The sequence below is a fragment of the Chenopodium album genome, chromosome 3 (genome assembly GCF_948465745.1).
Source record: "Chenopodium album chromosome 3, dcCheAlbu1.1, whole genome shotgun sequence".
Taxonomy (NCBI): domain Eukaryota; kingdom Viridiplantae; phylum Streptophyta; class Magnoliopsida; order Caryophyllales; family Amaranthaceae; genus Chenopodium; species Chenopodium album.
In genome coordinates, this window is record NC_137836.1 from 27468452 (window position 1) to 27493393 (window position 24942).

At 37.7% G+C, this 24942-nt stretch overlaps 1 protein-coding gene across 2 annotated transcripts in view; it reads right to left on the reverse strand.

Annotated features, from left to right (window-relative positions):
- Positions 1–15041, reverse strand: part of LOC145623916 (putative inactive shikimate kinase like 2, chloroplastic) — a 31157-nt gene extending 16116 nt beyond the window's left edge. Inside the window, exons 1-4 of one of the 2 annotated variants that reach the window (XM_081676827.1) lie at positions 14738–14863; positions 10034–10239; positions 9759–9953; positions 8136–8197 (exon numbers count right to left, since the gene is read on the reverse strand). In XM_081676827.1, coding sequence (XP_081532953.1) covers positions 8136–8197; positions 9759–9953; positions 10034–10230 — 454 coding nt within the window. In that variant the 5' untranslated portion in view covers positions 10231–10239; positions 14738–14863. Of the gene's footprint in view, positions 1–8135; positions 8198–9758; positions 9954–10033; positions 10240–14737 lie in introns of both variants that reach the window. The other variant, XM_081676826.1, reaches the window with a different exon arrangement.
- Between the last annotated feature and the right edge of the window lie 9901 nt (positions 15042–24942).

Consider the following 24942-nt stretch of genomic DNA (forward strand, 5'->3'; position numbering starts at 1 on the left):
GCCCAGCCTAAACCAATACAACGGGTCGGAGTAATGGGGGCCTGATATAGTCCTATGGGCTACCCACCGCCCCTCCCAACCGAGATTGGCCACGGGCCCCGGAGTCTCAAGGCTCCACTAACATGGGCTGCCAGTGCGTCTCAACAGTAGTCCAAAGCCAGCAGTGGGGCCCAGAAGACTCACGGAAAGTGAACTCCAAGAAAAACGAGCCAAAGACTTTGTTTTTGTTGTGACGAGAGATGGGGGTTGGGCACGGTTGCAAGAGAAAGGAGATGAGTGTCTTAAATGCTGGAGTTAAGGGTGTTCATAAATCAGCCCGGACCGAAAAAATGGACCGGACCACCCCGGGCCTAACCCGGACCGGACCGGACCGAATAAATCGGTCCAGTCTTCGGGTCTTGAAATTCATTTTTTTCGGTCTTCGGTCCAATCCGGTCCAAAACCCTATAAAAACCGGTTTTGGACCTATAGGGTTTTGGACCGGATCAATTTTTAATTAAAAATATGTGTGAAACCTTAAATAATGGTTAAAATTATCCTTAATAAGCCTTGTAATTTAACTTTATAAGTTTTTTTGCACTAAACATACAAAAAAAGACGTAAAAATGACGTTACAATATAGTTTTTCCAATACTTTTTTCGTGTTTTCCTTAACTTTATTAAAAATTTAGTATTCTTTTTAAAAAATTCTTTAATCGGTCCAAAGCGGTCCGGTCCGGGTTTTAGACCGATTCTTTCGGTCTGATCCGGGTTCGGTCCTAACTTAATCGGTCCGGTCTTCGGTTCTTAAAATTCTAATTTTCGGTCTTCGGTCCAATTTAGGTCGATCCGGTCCGGACCGATGAACAGCCGTAGCTGGAGTAAGGGGCGAAGAGGAGGAGAGGAATGCAAGCTACTTGGAGGATACGGAGGAGTGGGAGGAACCCGAGCCTAGTGTGGAGGTTTCTCTTTGTTCGGTAATCGAAATCTCCAACCCGCAGACAATGAAACTCAAAGGGGTGGTCAAGGAAGTGGTAATTATGATAGACATGCGGGCAACCCATAATATTATCTTCACCACTATAATGGAGGAACTTCAAATTCCACTCACGGAGGGGGGAGAATTCGGAATTTTGCTTGGGAATGGTGACAACGTGCGTGGCAAAGGGGCGTGGCCAAGGAGTTCGGGTCAAGTTGAACGGGGGAGTAACAATGGTGGAAGATTTTCTCCCACTTGGTCGAAGGCAACTCCGACATCAAACTAGGAGTTCAATGTTTGGAAAAGCTCGGGGCGGTCACCGGGAATTGGAAGGCACATGAGATGCGATTTACGATAGCCGGTGAAACCGGAGATCTGACCTTGGAAGCAACTCTTAATTCACTCAAGGCTATGCTTTGGACCATTAGCAAACAAAGAAGTGGGCTATGGGTGGAAGTAAACCAGATTGAGCGGGCCCAAAAAGATGAGGAGTGCACAAGTGGGCCTTGTCAGAATGATAGGCCGCCAAAATACTTGGGGCTTATCTTAAAGAAATTTGAGAAGGTCTTTCACTTACCAAGTGGGCTGCCACCTTCTACAGGCAATGAGCATGCAATTGTCTTGAAAGAGGGTCGAAACTCGGTTAGTGTAATACCGTACCGGTACCCCTAAATTCAGAAAGACAAGATAGAAAGGTTGATAAGGGAAATGCTAGAAGTCGGGATAATCAAGCCTTCAACAAGTCTTTTTTCGAGCCCGGTGTTGCTAGTAAAGAAGAAAGACAGATCGTGGAGGTTTTGTGTCGATTACTGTGCTCTCAATCGGGAGACCGTGCAAAATAAATATCCAACTCCGGTGATTGAAGAGCTCTTAGATGAGCTCCATAGTACGGTGATATGCTCGAAATTGGATTTAAATCTCGGTTACCATTGAATTCGAGGGAAGGTCGATGATACCCACAAGACGGCTTTTCGTACCCATGAAGGGAACTACGAGTTTCTCATTATGCCTTTTGGATTGACCAACGCCCCGGCAACGTTTCAATCGCTCGTGAATGATATCTTTAGGCCATTCCCAAGGAAATTTGTGTTAGTCTTCTTTGACGATATTTTCGTCTATAGCAAGAATGAGAGTGAGCACCAAGAACATTTGCAACAAGTGCTCATCAAGTTGGCTAAACATGAACTTTATGCTAACTACAAGAAGTGTGAGTTTGGAAGTCAAAGGGTGGCCTACTTGGGTCATATAATCTCACGACATGGGGTTGCAATGGACAATGAAAAAATCAAGGCCATCCCTGATTGCCAGCCCACGAATAAGAGGCTTTCAAGGCATGACGAGCTACTATCGCAAATTCGTAGCCCACTACGCTCAAGTGGCCGGGCCCCTAACCGCACAACTGAAAAAAGATGCGTATGGGTGATCTGAGGAAGTGGCAAAAGCTTTTAAAAAGCTTAAAAAGGCCATGACTACCGCCCCGGTTCTTGCTATGCCTGATTTTAGGAAGAATATCATCCTTGAAACCAATGCTTCCGGTTATGGACTAGGAGCAGTTTTAATGCAGGAGGGGCGTCCGATTGCTTACTATAGCAAGCTCTTGGGAGTACGGGCTCAAGCTAAGTCCATTTATGTGAAAGAACTCATGGCAATTTGCCTAGCTATAGTCAAATGGAGACACTATTTATTGGATCGTCATTTATAGTTCGCACCGATCAACAAAGTCTTCGCTTCATAACACAACATGAGGTGGGCAATGAGTATCAACGTTGGATGATAAATTTGGTGGGGTTTGATTTTAAAGTTCAATACAAACCCGGGGCTTCCAACCTGGCGGACGATGCCTTATCTCGGAAGCAATGCGAGTTAAGTACTATGTTGAGTACTCAAAACATCAACTGGGAAACATTGAATAAAGAAATTAAAGAAGATGAGTGGATCGTAGAAATTAAAGGGGGTCTGAAGCCCGATGAAATTGGGCCCAATGATTTTACTTAAGTTAATGGCAGGTGCAGTACAAGGGACGAATTGCTCTTCCTAAATCAGCAAGCATCATTCCTAGGTTACTACATGAGTACTACGACACACCATCAGGGGGCCACAACGACGAAGTGAAGACCTATCTCCGGGCGGCGGCCAAATGGTATTGGCCGGGGATGAGAAAGACGGTGGGTGAGTACGTTGGGGCGTGCAACGTTTGTCAGCGAAACAAGGTTTCGCAGAAAGTCCGGCGGGACTCCTCCAACCTCTGCCGGTGCCGACAGCCATGTAGGAAGGCGTGTCCATGGATTTTATAGGACTTCCTTTATCAAAGGGGTAGATGTAATTCTAGTGGTTGTCGATAGGTTCTCGAAATATGCTCACTTCTTGGGGCTGAAACACCCTTTCACCACCCTAAAAGTGGCGGAGCTTTTTGAGAAAGAAATAGTCAGGCTGCACGGGTTTCCCTCGTCCATCGTTTGTGACAAAGATCGAGTTTTCTCGACAAGTTCTCGAACGAGTTATTCCGTTTGTTGGGCACGCACTTACAGAGAAGCACATCCTACCATCCTGAATCGGACAGAGTGAGATCGTGAATGAGAGTCTTGAGTATGCATATAATACATCCCCACACATCTCCACTAAAACGACACCTTTCAAAGTGGTCTATGGTCGAGATCCGCCTAGGCTACTGAAGGTGGGCGTTGGCCGGACTCCGGTGGGGTCCCTGGAGGAGCAACTCCGAGAGAGAGATTGTATGCTTGACGAATTGAGGCTGAATTTAATCTGGGCACAACAAGTCATGAAGAAGAATACAGACAAACTCCGCCTCAAAGAACACTTTGAGGTGGGGGATGAGGTGTTCCTCAAAATTCGTCCTTACGACCTTTCGAGAAGCTAGCATCCTGCTTCTACGGCCCTTTCAAAGTACTCCAGCGCATACGCAAGGTGGCATACAAGCTAGACTTACCTAGTTTGTGTGAACTACATCCCACCTCCCATGTCTCACAATTAAAGAAGGCGACAGGGATTAGCACCACCACCCAAACTATCCCAGAACAACTCACTGCAAACTTGGAACTGATTGAACTGATTGTCGAGCTCGAGCAATTGTTAGATGTCCGCAAGCGCATGGGAGGAAACACAGTGGTTATAAAGGTTCTCATTCAATGATCCGGCTTACCGGCTTTCGAAGCCACATGGGAGGATTATCAAGCAATAGTGGATCGTTTTCCGTCCTTCCACCTTTAGGACAAGGTGAAACTTTGGGGGGAAAGTATTGTCATGGACCCAAGTCAACCGTGAATGGTGTATTCGAGGCGTAGGAAAGGGCGGCAACAACAACAAACATAAGGAAGGCATTTCTTTGCAAACTGCCCAAAACAATTAAGAAGAATGGAGGAAAGAAGAGCAACCATCTTTAGCTGTGTTCATTTATGGTTTTTCTAATTTAGTAAAGTAGTCACATGTACTCTCCTCAACGTATAAGAATGGTAGTATGAATTTGCAAAAGTTATCCAAAAATTTGTACGGTAAACACTGGAGAGTTGCAACCTCAAGTTGCTTGGAGAGTTGCAACCTCAAGTTGCTTGGAGATTTGTTGCCTCAAGCTACTACCACTATCACTGGTAATCCTTTGATTAATTAAATGAACAATCAGTGCTTCTAGTAATTGGAGTGAATTAAGTTAAAACAAACCCAGTTTATTACAGTTGCCTAACATGAACCATCATCAAGAACTGTCCTTAAAGAAATTTGACAAAGAAAGAAAAAAAAAACAATGAAAGTGGACGAAAAACAAGAAAAAGGGTGATGGGGTACCTCAAAAGTGAGTATGATTCATTGATACAATGTTTCCTACTGGTGGTAGGCATGATCCCATCAACGACGCAACTAATACCTTAACTACAAAGGCAAATTCAAAAAGCTGAAAAGGAAAGAGAGGGACATGCAAATTTCTAAGCATTTATGTTCCTTTACAATTAAATTCATGGAACGGTACAAAAGAGTTGGAAACTTGGATATTAATGTGTCAAATTAATGGTATTAATATCATAGATATTTCGCTAGAAAAGCAATTTCAGCAACAAAAGTCATCAAAGTAACAGAAAATTGAAGAAGATATTGATACTAGCCTACTAGGAAACAAAACTTTTCCTCAAATATTTGGATATAATTGACACCATTTCCAAAAATTTATTCTTGTATCACAGATAAAATTACCTGTTAGTAGCCCCTTATTTTGATCATTGTTATCTAGATATGAAACAGAAATATTCAATGCTGGAAGATAGGAGTAAATCAAGTTTTTCTTTTCTCATTTGTAGAGTGAATGGCCATGAAAGGCTAGGATTGAGTTTCATTTCAATCTTTTAGGCAGCATATATAACTTGCATCGTGATTCAAAGGAAAAGGGCAGTTTGATGTGTATAAAGGAAGTAAGCATTGGTAGTGTCATAAATAGGGGTGAGAATAATAGGCTACCTTGCTAAAATTCTTGGAACCGGGATCGAAACCTATTGCAATAGGTTCCTCAATTTAGAAACAGAAACTAGAACTGTTCCGATTCAGAGTACCATGTCTTTTAATATACTTAATAACTTTTTGTAAATAATTTTTAAAAAATGTGGGTCATCACAAATTTATAATGCTTACAAGAATTACAACTCGCTAAACAACAAACCAAAACCAGTTGTTTACCAAATTATATTTGTTATTTTTAAAAATTGGGCTTGAATTGGTGTATTATTTTAAACTTAAGTGATATCTTTTATCAAGGGTCCCTATAGGTTCCGGTTCCAAAAAATTGAGAACCTGAACTGGAACCAAAACCTCGTGTCTAAGTTCCAGTTCCAGAACCTACGGCTACTAACAGGTTCCGGTTGCAATTGAGGGTACCCTTATTTTTTGCTCACCCCTAGTCATAAGTGATTTTAAAGCTATTTACAGCATAAAATCAAGTATGCAATGATATATTTGGCGTCATGATCAACCACACACGCATATCCTAACCTATGCATCAATCATTAAAGAGTATTCCATCATGGACAGACTCACAGACCAATCAAATTCTTATATTGGAGGGATGCAAGATTACATCAGAGAGTCAGAGAAAGGTGGTGTTGCTTGAGAGAAAATGTGCTTACTAGAGTAGCTGGTAGTTGGGCTATAAAAGATCTCAGCAAATGGAATATAATGTTCTAAGTTTTAAAATATAAAAAGATTAAGCTAGGGTGAGATTAAAAAATAAATAAATAAATAAAAATAAATATCATAGCAGCGTTAGGAATTTGGACAATTTGCCATTAGAAGTATATCTCTTGGGTGATGAACAAACTCAAACATTGTAGGGAACTAGATCACATGATTGGTTGATGAAATTAGATAATACAGGGCTTTTTCCTATGCTGATAATGTATAAGCTGCTCAATGGTTCCTCAGTGAAAGTAGATAAAGAGTAGTAGCTCGTAAATAACAAGACTAGTCCTAAGAGTCAATTCTGGCTTGCATTGCAATACTGGTTGCCTACTACAGATAATATCTTGAATTGGAACACAGCTTTCCACCAGTAAATACACTACAGCAATTTAGAAAGGTTTATTGTAGCTGTTGGGATAAACGAGGGAGAGAGACCGTAAATGACTAGGTTGGAAGGAGTTAGGAAGGATATGAAGTATATGGATTTGCATGAGAATAAGGCATTTGATTGTAAGGGACGGAGGAGGAAGATTTTTGTGGATGACTATACAGAATAATCACTTTTGGTTCATGTAGTCAACCCCACTTATGGGATTAAGGCTTTGACTAATTGATTGATATTGTAGCTGTTGGGTTACATTAGACCAGTATATGATTGTACTGCTGAGATTAGCAGCTACAAGGTCTTGTACAAGCTCTCAACAGTACCTCATTAAGATTAGCAGATAAGATGAGAGTGTGTTTATTATTGTAATGGAGGGCTCTGCATTTTGAAATTAGTGACAGCAAACAGTGGATTTTTCAGTTCTTTGTGGCCAGAGCTGTGGTCTTCTGAGTTAGCATATGGGTTTGTAAATTTCCTGTATCAGTTAGGGTATACATACATGAATGTTCTAAAACACTTTCATCAATGCTGAGGACTTCTTACTACTTCTTTCTGTATAATAGTGAGTCGCGGAAATTGTTCAATGCTCGAATAAATTATATGAGTTCTAAGTGATGATGAGTGAATTAGATTCTATAAGCTTGTAATACTTGGTGATAAATAAAAATTAAAAATTTAAAAAAAAAAAAAAGGTAAAAAAATAATTCCAATGCAAAAAAAAATTTGACTGTCCTGCTTTGACTGGTATTAGACCCTGGAGGACAGCTTTACAATCCTTGACACGTATATTTTCCATTCTTTTTAAGTTGCAACACGATCCTTAATAAATTTTATAATAGCTGTAACATTACATTTTTTGGCTTCGGGGTCTCTGTATCTCTCCTCATCACAAGGGGTCCCTCTTCAATCTCTCTCAATCTCTTTCCTTGTCCCATAGGATCTTAAAATAGGTGCCTTTCACCCAGGTCACAACTAATATAGAATGGAGGAATACGGGAATTAGATTTTACATAAGGCCAGTTATGTAAAAGGCATAAGCGGAGTGAAATCTATATTTTAGGAGGTAAAAAAAATGTATAGTTGCATTTTCTGAACTACTAAAAGGAGTGTATTATAAATTTAAATTTATAACAGGGGAATTTACAAATGTTAATTTGGACAGGACAAAGTAGTACATAACTGGATACTTTTACAAAGTTACAAGCACAATAGAGAGAGTATCTAAGTTCTCATATCCAACACAAGTAGAGCACTTTCATGAGTAAAAACCATAACTCTTCCTTTAGTCAGAACCACGGAAACATCTATATCTTTATCTTTTTTTCCAAAAGACGTAGCCATCCACAATACTCTGCCACGTGTCACTCAGAAAACATTTTTAAAATTTACCACCGTTGAACACATACCTTAATAACCTACATTTATTGTTCTACCATTGAATTAATTTAATTGCATTGGTAGATTTCCGAGAAACAAATAAATACCAAGAATAATACACCAGACCACTCAGAGCACATTTGTACAACAACAGAGTGAACAGCAGTGTGCAAAAATTATGGAAAACTCTTTTTGCAATCCAATCCAATATATAGCAACACCAGAGTTGTGTAAACTTACAGGACTCTATGCTTTGCTTTCCAAATGTTTCCAGCAAGCCATTCGTATCAAGTGGTGTATACCTGATTAGAACTCATGTATATAAAACTTATAATACTTTTAAAAATTAGATAAGTATAAGGAAGATAGCAAAATCTGTGACAAAAGGGAGAAAGTACAGAAATAGTGAGGCAGGATGTAGAACAATACTGATGCTAAACCATAATTTTTCCAACATTGTTCTGCATCTTGGAACTCAAACCTCAGTGCATACAATAATGTGACCCAAACAACTGTGTCTTGACTCATTCGGCATTATAGTATCTCAACTATAATGCAATTTATATGACAACTATTATTCTTCATGGAATTATATTGTCCTTATCATTTGTGTCTCTCATTAATTCAGAAGATATGAGAGTTCTAAGATTATTAAAGGAATTCACCATCCTCCTAACTGAGAGAGAACATCAAAATTCAAATGCATCTTATTATAAACATCCACAAGATCTTTAACTGAAGCCATAAACCTCAGTTCAAGGCTTTGATTTATAAATTAACCCTTCAACTTAAATTTAACAACCGAAAAAACAAAGTGTCATTTACTTGGTAATAGAGAAAGACTTGATATTCAACAAACATTTAAAATTTTTATCGAATATTATTTAGTTACGTGGGCTTAACAGAACCATTGATCCTTAGCTACCAGGGAACATAAAGGCAAAAATTAAGAATTGAGAAGATTGTAACCTGTCCAATATAATCTTCAAAACTCAATTCTATTCCCATTACAAACATAGCACACAAGAGGAATTGTCAACAAAAACATCCTAGGTTATCATGCATACATTTTGTTCTTACTAAGGAATTCAGCTTGCAACAGAATCTACCTACAAATTCCACACAAAGACGAATTGTACAGCAAAGGCAAGTCTTTGCTCTCCCTGTCTTCATGGATACCAATTACCAAACAGATGTAGTCCTCCTCTCTTTCACCATTTAAGACCAATAAATTTTTTTCAAAAGTATATTCAAATTTCAAAGTTTACGCAGCACGCAAAAAGATCATAAAAAAGGTTTATAACATGAAAGGATGTCAAAAACATTTGTAGAATGAGGGTAATTAACATTTAACACCCTAAAAATAAAAGGATTACTGTAGGAATTTTTGAGGTACATCTTAAAAATCCCCTCACTTCTGAGAAGCGGAAATTTATGACAGAATTAGGACATCCTTAATCCTCACCCCTCTTCCCTACCCCCCCCCCCCCCCCCCCCGGCCCCCTCTCTCCGTTTGCATCATCCCTTGACTTATCATGATAAGATTAAGGCATTCAACCTTTCAATTTCCTAGTATGAAAACTTTCAAGGAATTATGAATTTCAAATCCTAACTATCGTCTGATAAAGAAAGCAAGAAAAGAGACTAATCACATATGACTGGAACCTAAACTCTAGGAATACTCTCAATTATAAAGCACCTCAAAAGATATTGGGTTTAACTTTCAGTATACGATCAATTCGTTTCCAATAAATTTATCCTATAAAATCAGGACATATACACAAGTCAAACAACAAAGCTAGTTCAATCCGTCAATCCTACATATTTAATCAAAAGTATTTTCTTGGAATGAGAGGATCATACCGAAGACCAACTGCAAGCTCTTCAGCAACCTTCTGATTGATCTCTGTGGAATCACCAACTATATAGATTGATGTCCCTTTGAGAAGTTGAAAGACGCCAGTACTAAGGGATTCCCAGGATTTCATGATATCAGGCCACTTGAGCTCCTGGTCTTGTTTCCTCAAGTTGATAACCAATTGGTCCTCATCCAGATACCTGACACAAATATTAGAGCTTAAGGGTTGGCCAGAAGTGGAGTGTTCAAAGACATAAGCATGCAAAGATTATATTTTTACCATATAGTTTCCCCAGGTTTAATCCTGTCATAGAGCTGTTTAGTTTCCATCAGTGTTGTGATGGATCCAGGTTTCTTTATTCTTACAGCTAAGGAACTTTCATCAACGTCCACCTGTATTTCTTTAGAACTCTGCACCCCTATATCTTTTAGCAACACTCTTAGCTCCAAATCGGAAGATCCGTCAGAAAACTGCATTATGTTTCACTTCCAAAGGTTTTCATGTTAGCATTTAGATGGGGGCAAAGAAAATTGGCTGTTAAAATATTAGATAGTAAGCCTCATGTTAAACTATCAAAATCTAACACCCAAGAAAAGGGGGAAAACCTAGGTTGCACTGATACGGATACGGGGACAAAAACGGGTACGGATACGGGAACGGGATACGGCAAAAAAAAAATTCAAAATACGGGTACGGCTCGGATACGGCAAAAAAAATCAGCAAAATATAAATCCATTAAAAAAAAAAATTACCAGACCCACTACCCGTACTACTACCAACATTTTGAGACTCCATTCAACTACACAATGTAAACAAAAAAAAAAAAAAAATTTAACCTACTGACATTCTCATTTAATGTCACTACAATTCACTATAATATCAACAAACACATAAAAACAATTAAAAAAGAAAACAAAAGACTTACAGAAAGAAAGAAAGAAGAGAGTCAGAAAGAAAGAAATCAGGAAAAGCAGTGAAGCCTCGCAGGTGGGTCTCCCGCGAAGAAGAAGGTGGGTCTCCGGCGCCGCCTTGAACCAGGCGTCGGTTGTCGCAGCCTCCAGGTGAGTCTCCGGTCGCCGCCGTCAATCAAATCCCATAGGGAAGGAGAAGATGAAGGAGTTCGAAGTTTTAGGGTTTGTGAGAATTGGGGGAAATCGAGTATGAGGTAAGTTTTGTTCTGATTTGGGGTTTTTTTAAAAAAAAATTGGGCTGGGCTTCTTGGGTACGGCGGAATTTTGGATTTCCCGTACCCGAAACGTATCCGATCAAGACCCTAGCCGTCCCCAAAATGACGTGACGTACCACTTTTGATGGGGACGGATTGGGGACGTATCCTAGCCGTCCCCGTCGCGTACCCGTCTCCGAGACGTTTCGGGTACGGGAGACGGCAGCCAGAGCCGTACCCGTGCATCATTGGGGAAAACAATAGTAATTAATAAATCTATAGTTGTCACTGTTAACACTTAACACACTTATGGTTGTGTCACAGGTGCAAAGAGATGACTACCAAAACCTCCAAAATAAAATCCTTCTTTGTCTATTTTCTCCGTAATTTCTACTAGTTTAGCTTCTAGGGTAGAGGTAAGGAGCAATGATCCAAGTTTACTAGTAAAATGAAGGAAAATTTCACAAGAATAATCCAATCTTTTGCTGGTTCTCCTAAAATAATCCAATCTTTGGATTAACCCTGAATAATCCCACCTTTGGTATATATTCTCCCATACTGAACCTAAGTGATCGGTTACCTAAAGATTAGGTAATTTAATTTTTTTTTCCTTTTTTTTTTCTCCATGACCACTTTTTTCTCTCTCTTCCTTCATGAACACCTTTCTTCATCCTTCCTCCATGAACACCTTTCTTCCTCCTTCCTCCATGAACACAACCTTCATCCTAACCTCCATTACCACCTTGTCCTTCATCCTTCATCCATCACCACAAACCACAATAACCACCACCTCCATTTTCGTCTTCACAGCTAGTGACCCACCTCCTTCATCTTTTCTCCATATTACAAACCACAATCACTAGTTCACTACCACGAAGGGAGAGAGAAGGAAAACGGGGAAAGGGAGGTTTTGAAAGAGGAGGCCAGAGGGGGTTGTTTCCATGAGTTTTGGTGCGACAGCGGGGGTTTGTGTGTTGGTTGATGGTGGTGCGGAGGTTTGTGGGTTGGTTGATGGTGCGTGGAGGTTTATGGGTTGGTTGATTTTGTCACAAGAAAACGGAAGTTGGACAGTTGGGGTTTCCAGTTTAGTTGATGGTGGTGTGGAGGTGGGTCGATGTGGGTGGATCGATTGTGGGGTTGTGATGGTGCTTTGGTGTTTTGGGCGGCTGTGGCGGTGCGGATGATGGTAGATTAACGATGGGGTTGATAGTGGGAAGCTAAGGGTGGGTTTCTGGGTTTTTTTTTTCATTTTTTAGGATTTTTTTTATAAAATTAAGTTTTAAATTAAAAAAAAAAAAAAAAAAAAAAAAAAAAAAAAAAAAAACCAAACAAACAAACAAACAAACCAATTAGAAGTTAACACGTGGCTTGCAACCGGTCATAGGGGATATGGTGACATGGGGGCGGTGTGGGAGAATAATAGGTAAATGTGGGATTATTCAAGGTTAATCCAAAGGTTGGATTATTTTGGGAGAACCAGCGAAAGGTTGGATTATTCTTGTGAAATTTTTCTAAAATGAATTATAATAAACTTAATAAGTGGTAGTACAATGGGGTAAAACCGATTCCAGAAGATGCATTAAATCCAGAAATAAACAAATATACAGGAACGGTTTTATTATATAAATTCTTTCTAAGAAATATAGAGTACCAAATGCACTCCTTTTGGGGACGAGCCTATCAGTCTATCACCATAAACAAGATAGTGTGAAGGACCAAATAGAGAATTGGTAAGGCAGATATATACAATAAATCACCAACCCAAACCAAGACAAGTGACCCCTTGAACCAAGCAACGAAACGAGAATATGTAGAAAGCATATAATGCCCTTCATTAACACACTAATTGAAGTAATTACGCCCAATAACATTACAAGTCATTGAGATGACAACTTTATTATTAATCAGAACTCAGTGATGGCTCATTTCCTAATGAGTGAATCCTTTTCCTTAGCTAACAGCATACCAGTTGTGAAATTCATTCTCAAAAATCAAATGTGTATTCTTATTTCATCCATCATTTATTTAAGGAAAATTTGTTCAAAAGGACCAAGAAAGAGGACACTTTTGTTCAAAAGGACCAATTAAGCCAAAAGTTGTTTAAAAGGACCACAAAACACACTTTAGGTTGTTGAGTGGGACCATGTTACATTTACCGGCAAGTCAACGCCGGAATCCGGCGTTGACCATCACGTGCTTGTCACGTGACTCGTTAAATTGGGTCAAATTTTTATTTTATTTTTTTTCCTTTTTTTCCATTACTCTTCACGAATTCCCCCCTAAAATCACCATTTCCCCCCAAATTTTATAATTCTTCTTCTTTCTCTCTCCTCAATGGATAAACCCTAGATTCTGAACAATATGCAATTGCGCCCTCTTTCTGCTAACAATTTATCTAGAGCGCAATCGAGGAAAAGCGGAACAAGGCATGTGTTGTGATTTTGGTTGCGATTTGTCGAATTTAGGGGATTTTGCTTGATGTTGTTCGTTTTTGTGTTTCAAATTTGGATTTGCAGCAACATGAATATGGGCAAACTGAAATTGCAATCAATTGCAAATATGGGCAAACTAATCAGCAATCAATTTAAAATAGCAAAGTTTTCCCACTAACAATGGCAAACAAGAGGAGTAAATGCCATGAATATTGCTTCTAGAGTAAGAAAGGAGGAGATAGAATGGAATTGAAAAGGGTTAAAATGGGGTTAATTGGAAAATTAGAGGAAAATTGTGGAAAAAGGAAAAAAAAAAAATTAATTTTTGGTGAAATTAACGAGTCACGTGCCATGCACGTGACGGTCAACGACGGAGTCCGGCGTTGACTTGCCTGAAAATTGACCTTGGTCCCCCTCAACAACCCAAACTATCTTTTGTGGTCCTTTTAAACAACTTTTGGCTTAATTGGTCCTTCTGAACAAAATTGCCCTCTTTCTTGGTCCTTTTGAACAAATTTTCCTTTATTTAATCGTAATGTTTGTAGTTTCATCCTGCCAAAGCATATCTTATAACATTAATGTCTTTAATCTATTAGTAATAATCATAAAATTGATATTTTAAAAGCTTATATAGCGATGAGTCAAACAATATTCCACGACGATAATTTTCCTAATGTATAAATCATAAAAGATGGTCAAACAAGTGTATTAGAAGTGTAATATTCCAAATAATACGTTTAAGAAAAAGAACCGAGTAAGTACGGAGTATTAAAAAATTCTATGGACACATAGATTATACAATGTTAAGGTCTAACAAAAAAATAACAGTTAATAGCTAACCCACAATTTTCAAGCAATCATCCATTCATTCCAGTAATGTGCAGCATTCATGTCATACCAACTAATCCAAAACCGCGAATTCCAAATACCATATGCTTTGAGCAATTCCGTAACAGTAATCTTTCCATTTCAAGATAGAGGGAGCCCAACTTATCTCATTCATAAACATTTTTCGTTTATCAACCGGCATAATATTTTGGGGGTAAAAATGGGTAAAACCGCTAACAACACTAGGAAATATAGTTGGATTATATCTTTTAATATAACAAACTACACAATTATTTCTTACCATCAAAACTAATCAATTTCTAGTTTCCACCCTGATATTACCTTATTGTAACCATTACAATTATAAAATCTTTCTCACAAAAAAACTCAATACTAAATTCTTTTTCGTCAGATATATCAAAGTGAAATAAAAATAATATTATTGCCACAAGCACAATTGCAAATACATTGCGAAATGATACCATACACTCGAGAGCACGCTGGCTCGAAAACAAAACAAAAACAAAAAAAAATGTCTTAAATAGGAAAAGAAAGTACCTCGTAGTGGGTGGTATTGTTGGGTTCCATGGAAATACTTTGGCAGGAAAGAGGGGTGAGTCTTGTTGAAAATCGGCCATTAAAATGTGGTGAAAGAGGGAAAGAAATAGAAGACGAGCGTAAAGATTTGAATGGAAATGGTGTTGAGAACGGATTACACAAACAAGAGTAACAAGTTAAGGCCATTCCCTTCTTCAATCTCTCTATTTGTTTGAGTTTACCAAGTTCTTGATATACAATTCCGGTTGATGCTAGATTTTCCACCAAAAAAAAAAAAGATAAGTTAGGACTGGTGCTGTTTTTTGTAAATGTATATGAGCAACTGGGTAAGTCTTAGCCACACTTATTTATAAGAGTAATTTTCATTTATATGTATGAGTAATTTTATTTTTTTATAAGAGTAACTCCACGTAATCCATTAAAGTAACTCAAATTTATTATACGAGTGAAATCAAGTAATTTAAAAATAAGTAACTCCATTTGTTCATTTGAGTAACCCCTTTTTTTTGTTTTAAAAAACGAAAGAATAATTCCACTAATTTAAGAAAGTAACCCCTTTAACCTACATATATTACAGTAATCCCATTTGATATTCACCGTAACCTATGTGACTAGCCACATATAAGACTTTGAGTACAATTAGGGATGGCATCTGGACCGAGACCATTTGATCTAAATCCGTTTTTCAACCTTTGATTCAAATCCGACGGGTCTACCAGATCCGGGTCCAAAACGAATTCTACATGGTTTTTCCCAAACTTTTCCTTTATTTTCAATCATATAACTAATATATAAAGCTAAACTTTTAGCCAGGCGACGAGACAACGACATTTGGTGTTCCAACTTTTCGCCAAGTGTTGCGCCACGTAAGATAGAGTTATACAGAATTCAATTTGTAGGATAAAAAAGTTCGTTTAAAATTCTAATTTCAATCAAATTTGGATAGAATTTTAAGATAAAATTGTTAATTTAGAGTTTTATTTTCGATAAAGTACCAATATTTACAAATTGAATTATAATTTTATTTCAAAAATAATTACATTATAACTCCCATAAATTATCATATAATTTTATTTTTTGTACCATAATATTTTTTTGGAGCGAAGAAATTAGTTCAAAATGTACCACATCTATTATTTATAATATATTCTAATCAATTAAAATAATAATAATTCAAAATCTAATATAATTGTATTAATGTGTGTAAACCTACCTCTCAAACGGGTCGGATTACAAGTCATTTCGGACGGGGTCATTATTTCAGGTTACGGGTCAAGAAATATTTTCACCAATATTATTATTATTAGTCATTACATGCCTACTATATAGTTTAAATTGTCACAAAATTAAAACACATAATTTCCTAACTACATTTGTATCAATGATATGTTTTAAAATTTGACCTATAGATTAAAAATTAATCTTAAAATTCAATAAACAACTCGGACATCGCACGGGCACAAAACTAGTTTTTATTAAATCAATTCTTATAGCTTGTACACTTGTAGTATACTTGTATATGCAGACATGTCTTATTCTTATCTCTACATCTAAAAAAAAAAAAATTCAAAGACAGTAGACTACATAATTTAAAAAACAACATAAAATTAAAACAAATAAAAGGAAATTAAATAAAACAACACAAAATTAATATTAAAAAAAATAATAATAAATTGCAGCATTAATACACATATAAACATTTGCAAAAAGATCAAAAGCAAAAAAAAGAATTAATGTTATAATTTATATAAGGAAAACAACATAGGGATGAATCTTGATGTATGGAGGTTGGCCAACGATTGGAAAAGCTCCTCTTTGCTTAGTAATGGAGGATCGATCGCTGACTAAATGAAGGTTTGCTCGCCATAGTTGCAGACTTGATGGCCTTTAGGGGTAGAGAGAGAAAGCATAATTTAGGGTAGTTTTTTTTTTTTTTTGAGAAAATTTAGGGTAGAATTTGTAAAGTGTCTTGCAGAGTTTTATATTTGGGCTAGGCTAAAATGCTAAATGTAAAATTAGAATATTTAGTTTTTTTTCAGAAAATTTTAGATTATAAAACGGGTAAACGAATTTGGGTCCGGGTCTGAGGGTTGGACCCGGATTCAGATACGTTTTTTCAGAAGCACCTAGATCCGTCGGGTCCAAAATTTAAAGACCTATATCCGTGAAAAACGGATCTGGATCCATGGATCAGGGTCGGGTCCAGATCCATTGTCATCCCTAAGTACAATAGAAAATGGGTCAAAAAATAGGAAAAATTGTCATATTAATCATAACTTTACCTCATTCGCCTATTTAATCACAATTTCAGTTTATTCACTATCACTCTTACTTTATATTCTACTTAGTATTAATTTTTATCACCCTCAAGACTTGAATCCGGTTGAAAAAGGTAAACCTTGCTGACTTGGGATTATTTGTATACATGTCACAACCTAATTGGTTAAAAAGTAAAAAAAAAAAATTTAAACAAAAAAACCCAAAATCACCCAACAAGGCAACGACAACCCGCAGCTAGGGGTATACAAAAATTGGCTTAGACCTGAAAATCAACCTGAACTGGACCTGTTTGGAACAGATTGGAACCGGACCGGTGAATTCAGGTTCGGTGCCGGTCATTAAATTCCAGGTTTCAGGTCCGGTCCGGGTGAAACCCGGAATTTTCAGGTCCGAACCTAAAGCCGGTAAAGCTACTTTTTTATTTAATAAGTCTAAACGGGTCCATAACACAGGTCCAAACAATTTTAAATAGGTCTAAACATGTCCATAAATAGGTCTAAACAACAAGTTTACAAATAGGTCCAACACTTTTATATTATTTTTTTAAAAAAAAGAAAATTAATCAATAATCAGGTCTATTCAGGTCCAAACTCGGATCGGACCTGATTTTTCAAGTCTGGACTGGAACCGAACTTGTTGATTCGGGTCCGTTCTTCAGTCTTTAAAAATCAATGATTCAGGTCCCGATCCATTCAGGTCCGGTCCAGTCCGGTTTTGGACCGGTGTACAACCCTATCCGCAGCCTAGCCAACCCCCTTCCCCGGGAACGTCGGCCACCACAAAGACCCCCTTTCCTTGCTCTAGCGTCGTCATTACCCCGACCACCGCACACTAAACGGTAGTTTCCCAATCCAAAAAAACCCATCCCCCCAAGAACGATCACCAAAATTGGCCCCAAACAACCAAAATCGGCGGGTTTTGGGGCTGAATGCCTGAATGGTTGATTTCAACCCTATACAGGCCGATTTCAGCCGTTAGTGGCCGATTTCAAGGCCAATGGTTAGGATTTGGGAGATTTTGGCTGGTTTGCATTCTGATCAAAGGGGAAAGGGAAGGTGGTTGGGGAAACACCGACACTGGGGTAAGGGAAGGGGGAATGGTCGACGGCCGACGCTCCGGGGAGAAAGGGGTTGGGTAAGCTTGGCCGTGGGTGGCAGCGGCTAGGTAATGGTGGACATGGTTGTAATACCCCGTATTTTAATGTGTATTTTAATTTAAATAATTTTTGTTAAGTATTTAAATACACTATAAGTATTTCATTAAGTATTTAAATAATTCAAAATGAATTATTTTTTGCATTTTAATTATTTATTTAATTATTTTGGAAATACTTTAGCTTATCATTTAAAAATATAGTTTGGGGCATGTGATTTTATAAACGGAAAATTTTAAAGTCAAAGTCAAATATAAGTTTAAATAGAAAAGGAATTAAGGGTAGGAAGAGAATTTAAGTTTAGAAGGGTTTCTAGAGAAAAGGGTTATAAATATTCAACACATGGACAAATTGAACTTTTCCCAGAGTGGAGAATACCCAAAGGTAAGTTTTTCTCTCTCTCTCCTCTTATTTTCTCTCTCTCTCTTATTTTCCCCTTCTTTTAAAAAAAAAAAAAAAAAAAAAAAAACCACACACACCACCACCATTGTAACACCCTAGAAATTCCTTTCTTTAAATACTCATTCTACTCTTTTCAAAATGCGATTTAGGAATAACTAAGACATTACCGCCACCGTGAAAACGGCTAAGGCAATTATCAAAGATACACAGCGGAAGACTAAAAATTTAAAACCGATTAAACAAGTCAACCCAAAGTCAACCAAACGAAAATAAAGTTTAAAACCAAACGAACAAATCAAATAAAATCAAATTACAACTTGGAACCATCAAAGGCCCTTATTCAAAAACCGTTCCCAAATCAAACCTCTATGTTAGTCCACACATAATATATCATAAATAAATAAAGCATAAAACACATTGTAATCTAATGAAAACTAATAGGATTCACTCTTCACTCATGCCCCATCATGATCATGCTTCAATACCTGAAACGTTTATCTCTACTTGCTTCCACTACTCTCCATTAAAAATGGGTCATCATAGGGCCAAGGTAAAGACATGGCCAAAACACAAACACACACAATCAGCAAAGCTGAGTACATAAGCGTAAGATAGCCACACTAAACATGCTTTCACCTATCAACACACACTTACCTCATTGCATCTGTTCACAAATACCAATCAACACAATACAATGACTAGACCCTAATTAATTCATTTTGCATTGATTACGCATCGAACGGGTTTCCACCTATTAACCTTCCCCAAATAAATTTGAGGTTAACTGGCACGGGAGCTAACCGTGCCAGCGACAAACCACACAAAGGTGGCGGAATTCATGCGCATAATAAATAATAAAAAGGATTAAACAGCGTCCTGTACTCCATTGGAAGTTATGGTTAAATATAAAACCCCATAACCCCCCCCATTGTTCATACTCAAGGTATATACGTTCCAAGAGTTTTGGTGCGTAATCTCTTTCACTTTACGTTATTTACATATTATTAGACTTGGTGATGACTCTCAAAGCATAATAAATCAATCAACAATAATGATTCAATCAAACAAACATACCAATTTAATTCTTGAATAATTAGTGACCACATACTATTTAATGTTGAACCCTTTTTAATTCTACATCAGTGTCAAAGACACCTTAAACGCATAATGCGCCAAAAATCCTATCCCTCGGTGTTAAAAACACCTTAAGTGCACAAAGGCACCAACATACAATTTATTCCTTGTGTACCTAGACACTTATATAGCTCCTTCCTCATGCTTAAAGCATCAATAAAAATTATTTGAACCATAATAAAATTCCTTTTCAATAATCCAAACATAATTAAACATGTAGTTTAATTAATCATGCCTTCTAACATGTCATAAATAAAAATGTGGTTCAAACACAACATACCAAAATACAATTTTCCAATCCATAAACCATCACAAATAATTCATGCTTCACCATTCAATCACAAACACCATAAACCCACAATTCCATACATAAACCTTAGCATGATTCTACTTATAATCAATTACAAACAAACCTAGCATGATTCTACATCACCAAATTATGCTAAGTACGCGTACGTACCTTGAGTACGTTATTAAAACTGCCACAACTAGTAGAAATCGCTTACTTCAAAGTCTCCTACACATTAAATACATAATAGAGTATTAATATCCACTCTAAACAAATTTCCAGCAGTATATACTATTTTAAAACCCTTCATAAATTAATTAGAATAAGCTGAAATTATATTTAAAACACCATAAATTAAGTCCCAATTAATGGGTAATTAAAATTTCTTCAAGAAACCCAATATCAAGTGTTCTACATAAAATTCCAGCACTTTATTATACTTAAAACTTGCTGTAATTTGGTTTTAAAACACTTAAAACAAAGGCCTACCCTATTATACATCATAATCTTTCAATAAATCATGAAACAAGAACCTAGGGTTTCAAAAATTGGGGCTTTTTAATTAAAAACCAAATCTGAAAATTAATTCCCACAATTACAATAACCAAACATCAAAATTAAACCTCCAAACTCATAATTTATAATTAGATCTAAGCATAGATTAAATTAAAATAAGAAAGCTAAGTTTTTTTTTTTTTTTTTTTTTAATACTCGAAAAGGGGTAAAAAGAGGGGGAGAAAACGGCAGCCACCGGCTGCCGGCTGCTGGCAGCGGCGGTGGCCACCTGCTGCCGGCGGCGTGCGCTGCTGGCAGTGGCGGTGACAGGGTAAAGTCGTATCCCCTAATCAAAAGTAAATACCTAAATCCTCTAACTAAAGTAGATAGGGAAGTAGGGTCGATCTCCACAGGGAAACAAGTCTTTTTACTCCTAATTAATTATTATAATCTAAATTATCTAAGTAACCAATATTGAAAATAGCCTTTAATATCAAATTAACATCTGCTCGATTCATCAATTCAATATTGCCATACTTTTACAAGCCGCAATTGTAAAACGTTAAAACAATTCAATAAGAAATTATCATGCAATATCAATAATCAATAATAGACAATCATCAATGCATCAATTAACCAGATTGTAAAGGGCTTTCGCTACGTATTACAATCACAGAATTAATCTACCGGTATTAAATCTCATCTCTCGAATCTCGACTTAACCATTTATAAATTAATCTGCCTATTGAAACTAGACCTAAACATTAATTCTCATCTCTCGAATCTTGAATCAATATTGTCAAACTCATGCATAAAAGATAGGCCTAATCTAGTCACAGAGCATTAAATCAATCAATAGGAAATTAATCTAGCATTGATAATTAACAACAATAAATTACCCCTTCATATTATTTATTAGATCCCCATAAACCCTAGAAATTAAACTACTCACAAATCATCATGACTAAACTAATCAAATAAATAAATAAAAGCATAATCAAGAAAGCAAATAAAATAACTGAAGTTAAAGGGGAAGAAATTGTTACCAAAAAGTAATCTGGAATTAATGGAAGAATTAAGAACAAAGGTTTAAGAGAAAAGAAATCTAAGAGAATAATTAAGAGAGTAAAGAGGGGAAGAAGAAGAGATCCTAAAATCGTATTACGGAGGAGTATTTATACTCCGTACAAAAGTCCTAAACTAAAACAAATTAAAACGACGTTAAGCGTCAACTAATAAAACACGCGCCCGATCGGGCGCGCCTTTTTGTCCCTAATACTAATCTCGCACCCGGCCGGGCGCGTCACCGGGCGCTAGACTAAGCTTCTCCCGCCCGGCCGGGCGCGCCTCCGGGCGCCAGCCTTTTTGGCCGGGCGGCTCATTTGGGCCACTATTTGGACTTCGATTGGGCTCCAACTCTTCGGGCCAATCTGGATTTCCTCTTCCGGTCTTGAATACTCGGTCCAAATGCCCCGGTATCACCTATACCGAGCCCTTAATCACCGGTTCGATGGTTCTAACCGGCCCTGGGCTATAAACTCTGGTCGTGCTTCTCTAATGCTCGTGATTGCTCCAAAATAACTCGGGAAAATACTCCAAAAGCATAAATCCCTGCAAAAGTCAACCAAATCTACGAAAACACTAGAAAACACCAATTAGTAATAAAAGTGGCTCTAAAGAGCCAAAAACACTACTAATTATGACCATGGGACAGGGGTAAAATACTATATAAAATAGACACATCAAACTCCCCCAAGCCAAACCTTTGCTTGTCCCTAAGCAAAGATCTCATCAATGAATCATTAAATATACTTCACCCCAAAAAGTAAAAATCAAGCACAAACGATCCAGGTAAATCAAATAAACATGCTTCAAAGTCAACCAATCAAATCCATCTAATCACCAGTCTTCCCTAATAATTGTCAAATAGAGCAAACCACAAGAGCATATAGAATTCAAGACTAGTGCTCACGCATTCAACTCTCATTTATGTGGCGAGTAAAAGATGTACTCGATCGCTCTCCATCCAACCCCTTTATGTGAACAATGCCCTCCCAACTCACACTCTCACGTGTATAAAACAATGAACGCTCAACCTACTAGTCGACTCGAAATATGTCAAATCATAACTTGCATTGATAAGCAACACTTTCACATTCATACAATTCTATGCACAAAGGTCAGAAGGTCTTTAAAGCTTGTAATGTAAGGCTAGGGTAAAGGGTAGGATAAATTTGGAAATAAGTGAGAGAAAAGCTATGCTTAAAGGAGCCATAACCTACTAAAACCCATGATCAAAATAAATAATGATCATACATCTCCTACATAACCAACTCTAACATCAACCAAATATACTCCAATCATAATAAATAATCCCAACTCTTACAATTTCACTCATAAAATATAATAATGAAGAAGTAGAGTGAATAAACAAACTTTATTTTCAACTTGAATATTTTCATTGAAGCTTTATTATTTTCCTTTTGATCAACCTCCAACTAGAACATTTGAACATTTTTTTTTTCTTTTGAAGTTCACTTTTTTTTTTCACATTTTTTTCTTGAACTTCTCTTTTTTTTTTCATAATATCATGCTTTATTTTTCAACCAAAAAAAAATAAATATAACTCTTAAACTCATCAAAAATAAACATGATAAAAAACAAAACAACTTCTCAATAACCCACCCAAATTGTGAAAATAATAAGCCCACTACAAACTCCCTCACTTCACTCACTAATAGCTCCCCCAAGCCAAGCTTGGGACTAGTAACCAATGAGGCAAAATAGGCTTGTAATGCGGCTAATAAACAATACAAGGTCAAGGCAACAACATGGGTAACAAGAAAGGAACAAATGTATCTACAATATCTGGAGGCTACCTAAAAGAACAAATGCCTTCGTCCTCCACAATGTGCATAATAATGAATCATATAAACATTACTAATAGTAGCAAACCAATACTCAAATTCATTGACATACCAGGAATTATGGAACTATCACACATTCCTAACCAAATCAACTAGTCAAGCACTATATTCACAAGTAGTTGGACAAAATTGACGCAAGTTAAGGTTCAGGCAATCAAACATCAAATCATGATCAACTAATCCACAATGCTTATCATCAAATACCAAGAATCAAAACAATTTTCTCAAGTAAGGGGCATAGGGAAGCATAATTTATAATTCATTGGAACGTATTTTTGGATTTTTTTTTATTTTTCAATTTTTTTTTTTTTGTATTTTTATATATAAAGAAAGCAATAAAACTGACCTAGAAAGCGAGAAATCTAACCTAAGAAAACACACCAAAAATAAAAGAAAAGAGAAAAAGAAAAATACCAAACCAAAATCTCCCCCAAGCCAGAATCAGACAATGTCCTCATTGGCTCGAAAACTAGCCCAGCATACCTAGTCCTCAACATCCTCGTCCATCGAGCCGAAACCCGCACCTCCACTACCACCTGCACTACCTACACCCCCTACACCAGAAGAGCTACCACCAAAATAATCAGCGTGAAAAGTCCCCCCCGCCGGTCCCCCGAAAGGAATGTCCTGCCCGTACCCGAAGAAAGAAGAATAGTCAGTGTAAATACCACGGGCAGTGGGATCCCTATCGTATCCCTGGGGTGGTGGCTGAAACCAGCCAGGGTGAATAGCGTCGTCGGGAATGTTGCCCCGACGAGCATAATCATCGTACATAGGGTAGAGACCTCTACCCTGGTTCCTCTCTAGATACCCTAACCTCTGGTCTAAGGAGCCTACCATCCTCCTAAGGTCAGTATGTGAATGCTCGATACGTCATAGGGCCTGACCTATACTCTGAAGATCCCAAACTGGGTCAGAGCCAACATGAAGGATGGAGTGGGACATACGAGGTGGAGAGAAAGCCACCTCGGGCTGAGGCTGGGGTGGTGGAACTGGTGGTGGTGGTGCCTGCCCCCTAGCGTTGGCAACTAAAACATCAAAAGTGTAAGAAGGTTGCCCTGGGGGGAAAGCGGTCAAGTCAGGACTGGGTAGGGGAAAGATGGGCAAAGGTTGCTCGCTCCCAGTCCGAATACACCAAAAGGGTGTCCGCTCGCTATCCGGTCTAACCCACCCCACATCCTCAAAATACCTAGCAGTCATGTAGGTATCTGGTCCACAATTAGTCAGCTGGTGGGGTCCGTCTACTACAAAACCGGCCTTTTTCACCGCTATTCGAGTGATAAGGCCTCCCAAACGGATAGGGGACTTGGAAGTGGTGCTGGCTGTGGCATGCCTACTCAAGTGGTGAACTATAAACCTACCTATGTTCAATTTCCCGAACCCGTACACATAATGTCCTATGACAGCTAGTTCGTTAGTTTGAGCGTTATGAGGCTCGACCCTACCTAAAAAACACAAACCCGCAAATCTTTGCCAGATTTTTGGGACAGGGTGGTGAATAGGTTTGGTACTAGCATGTTGGGGG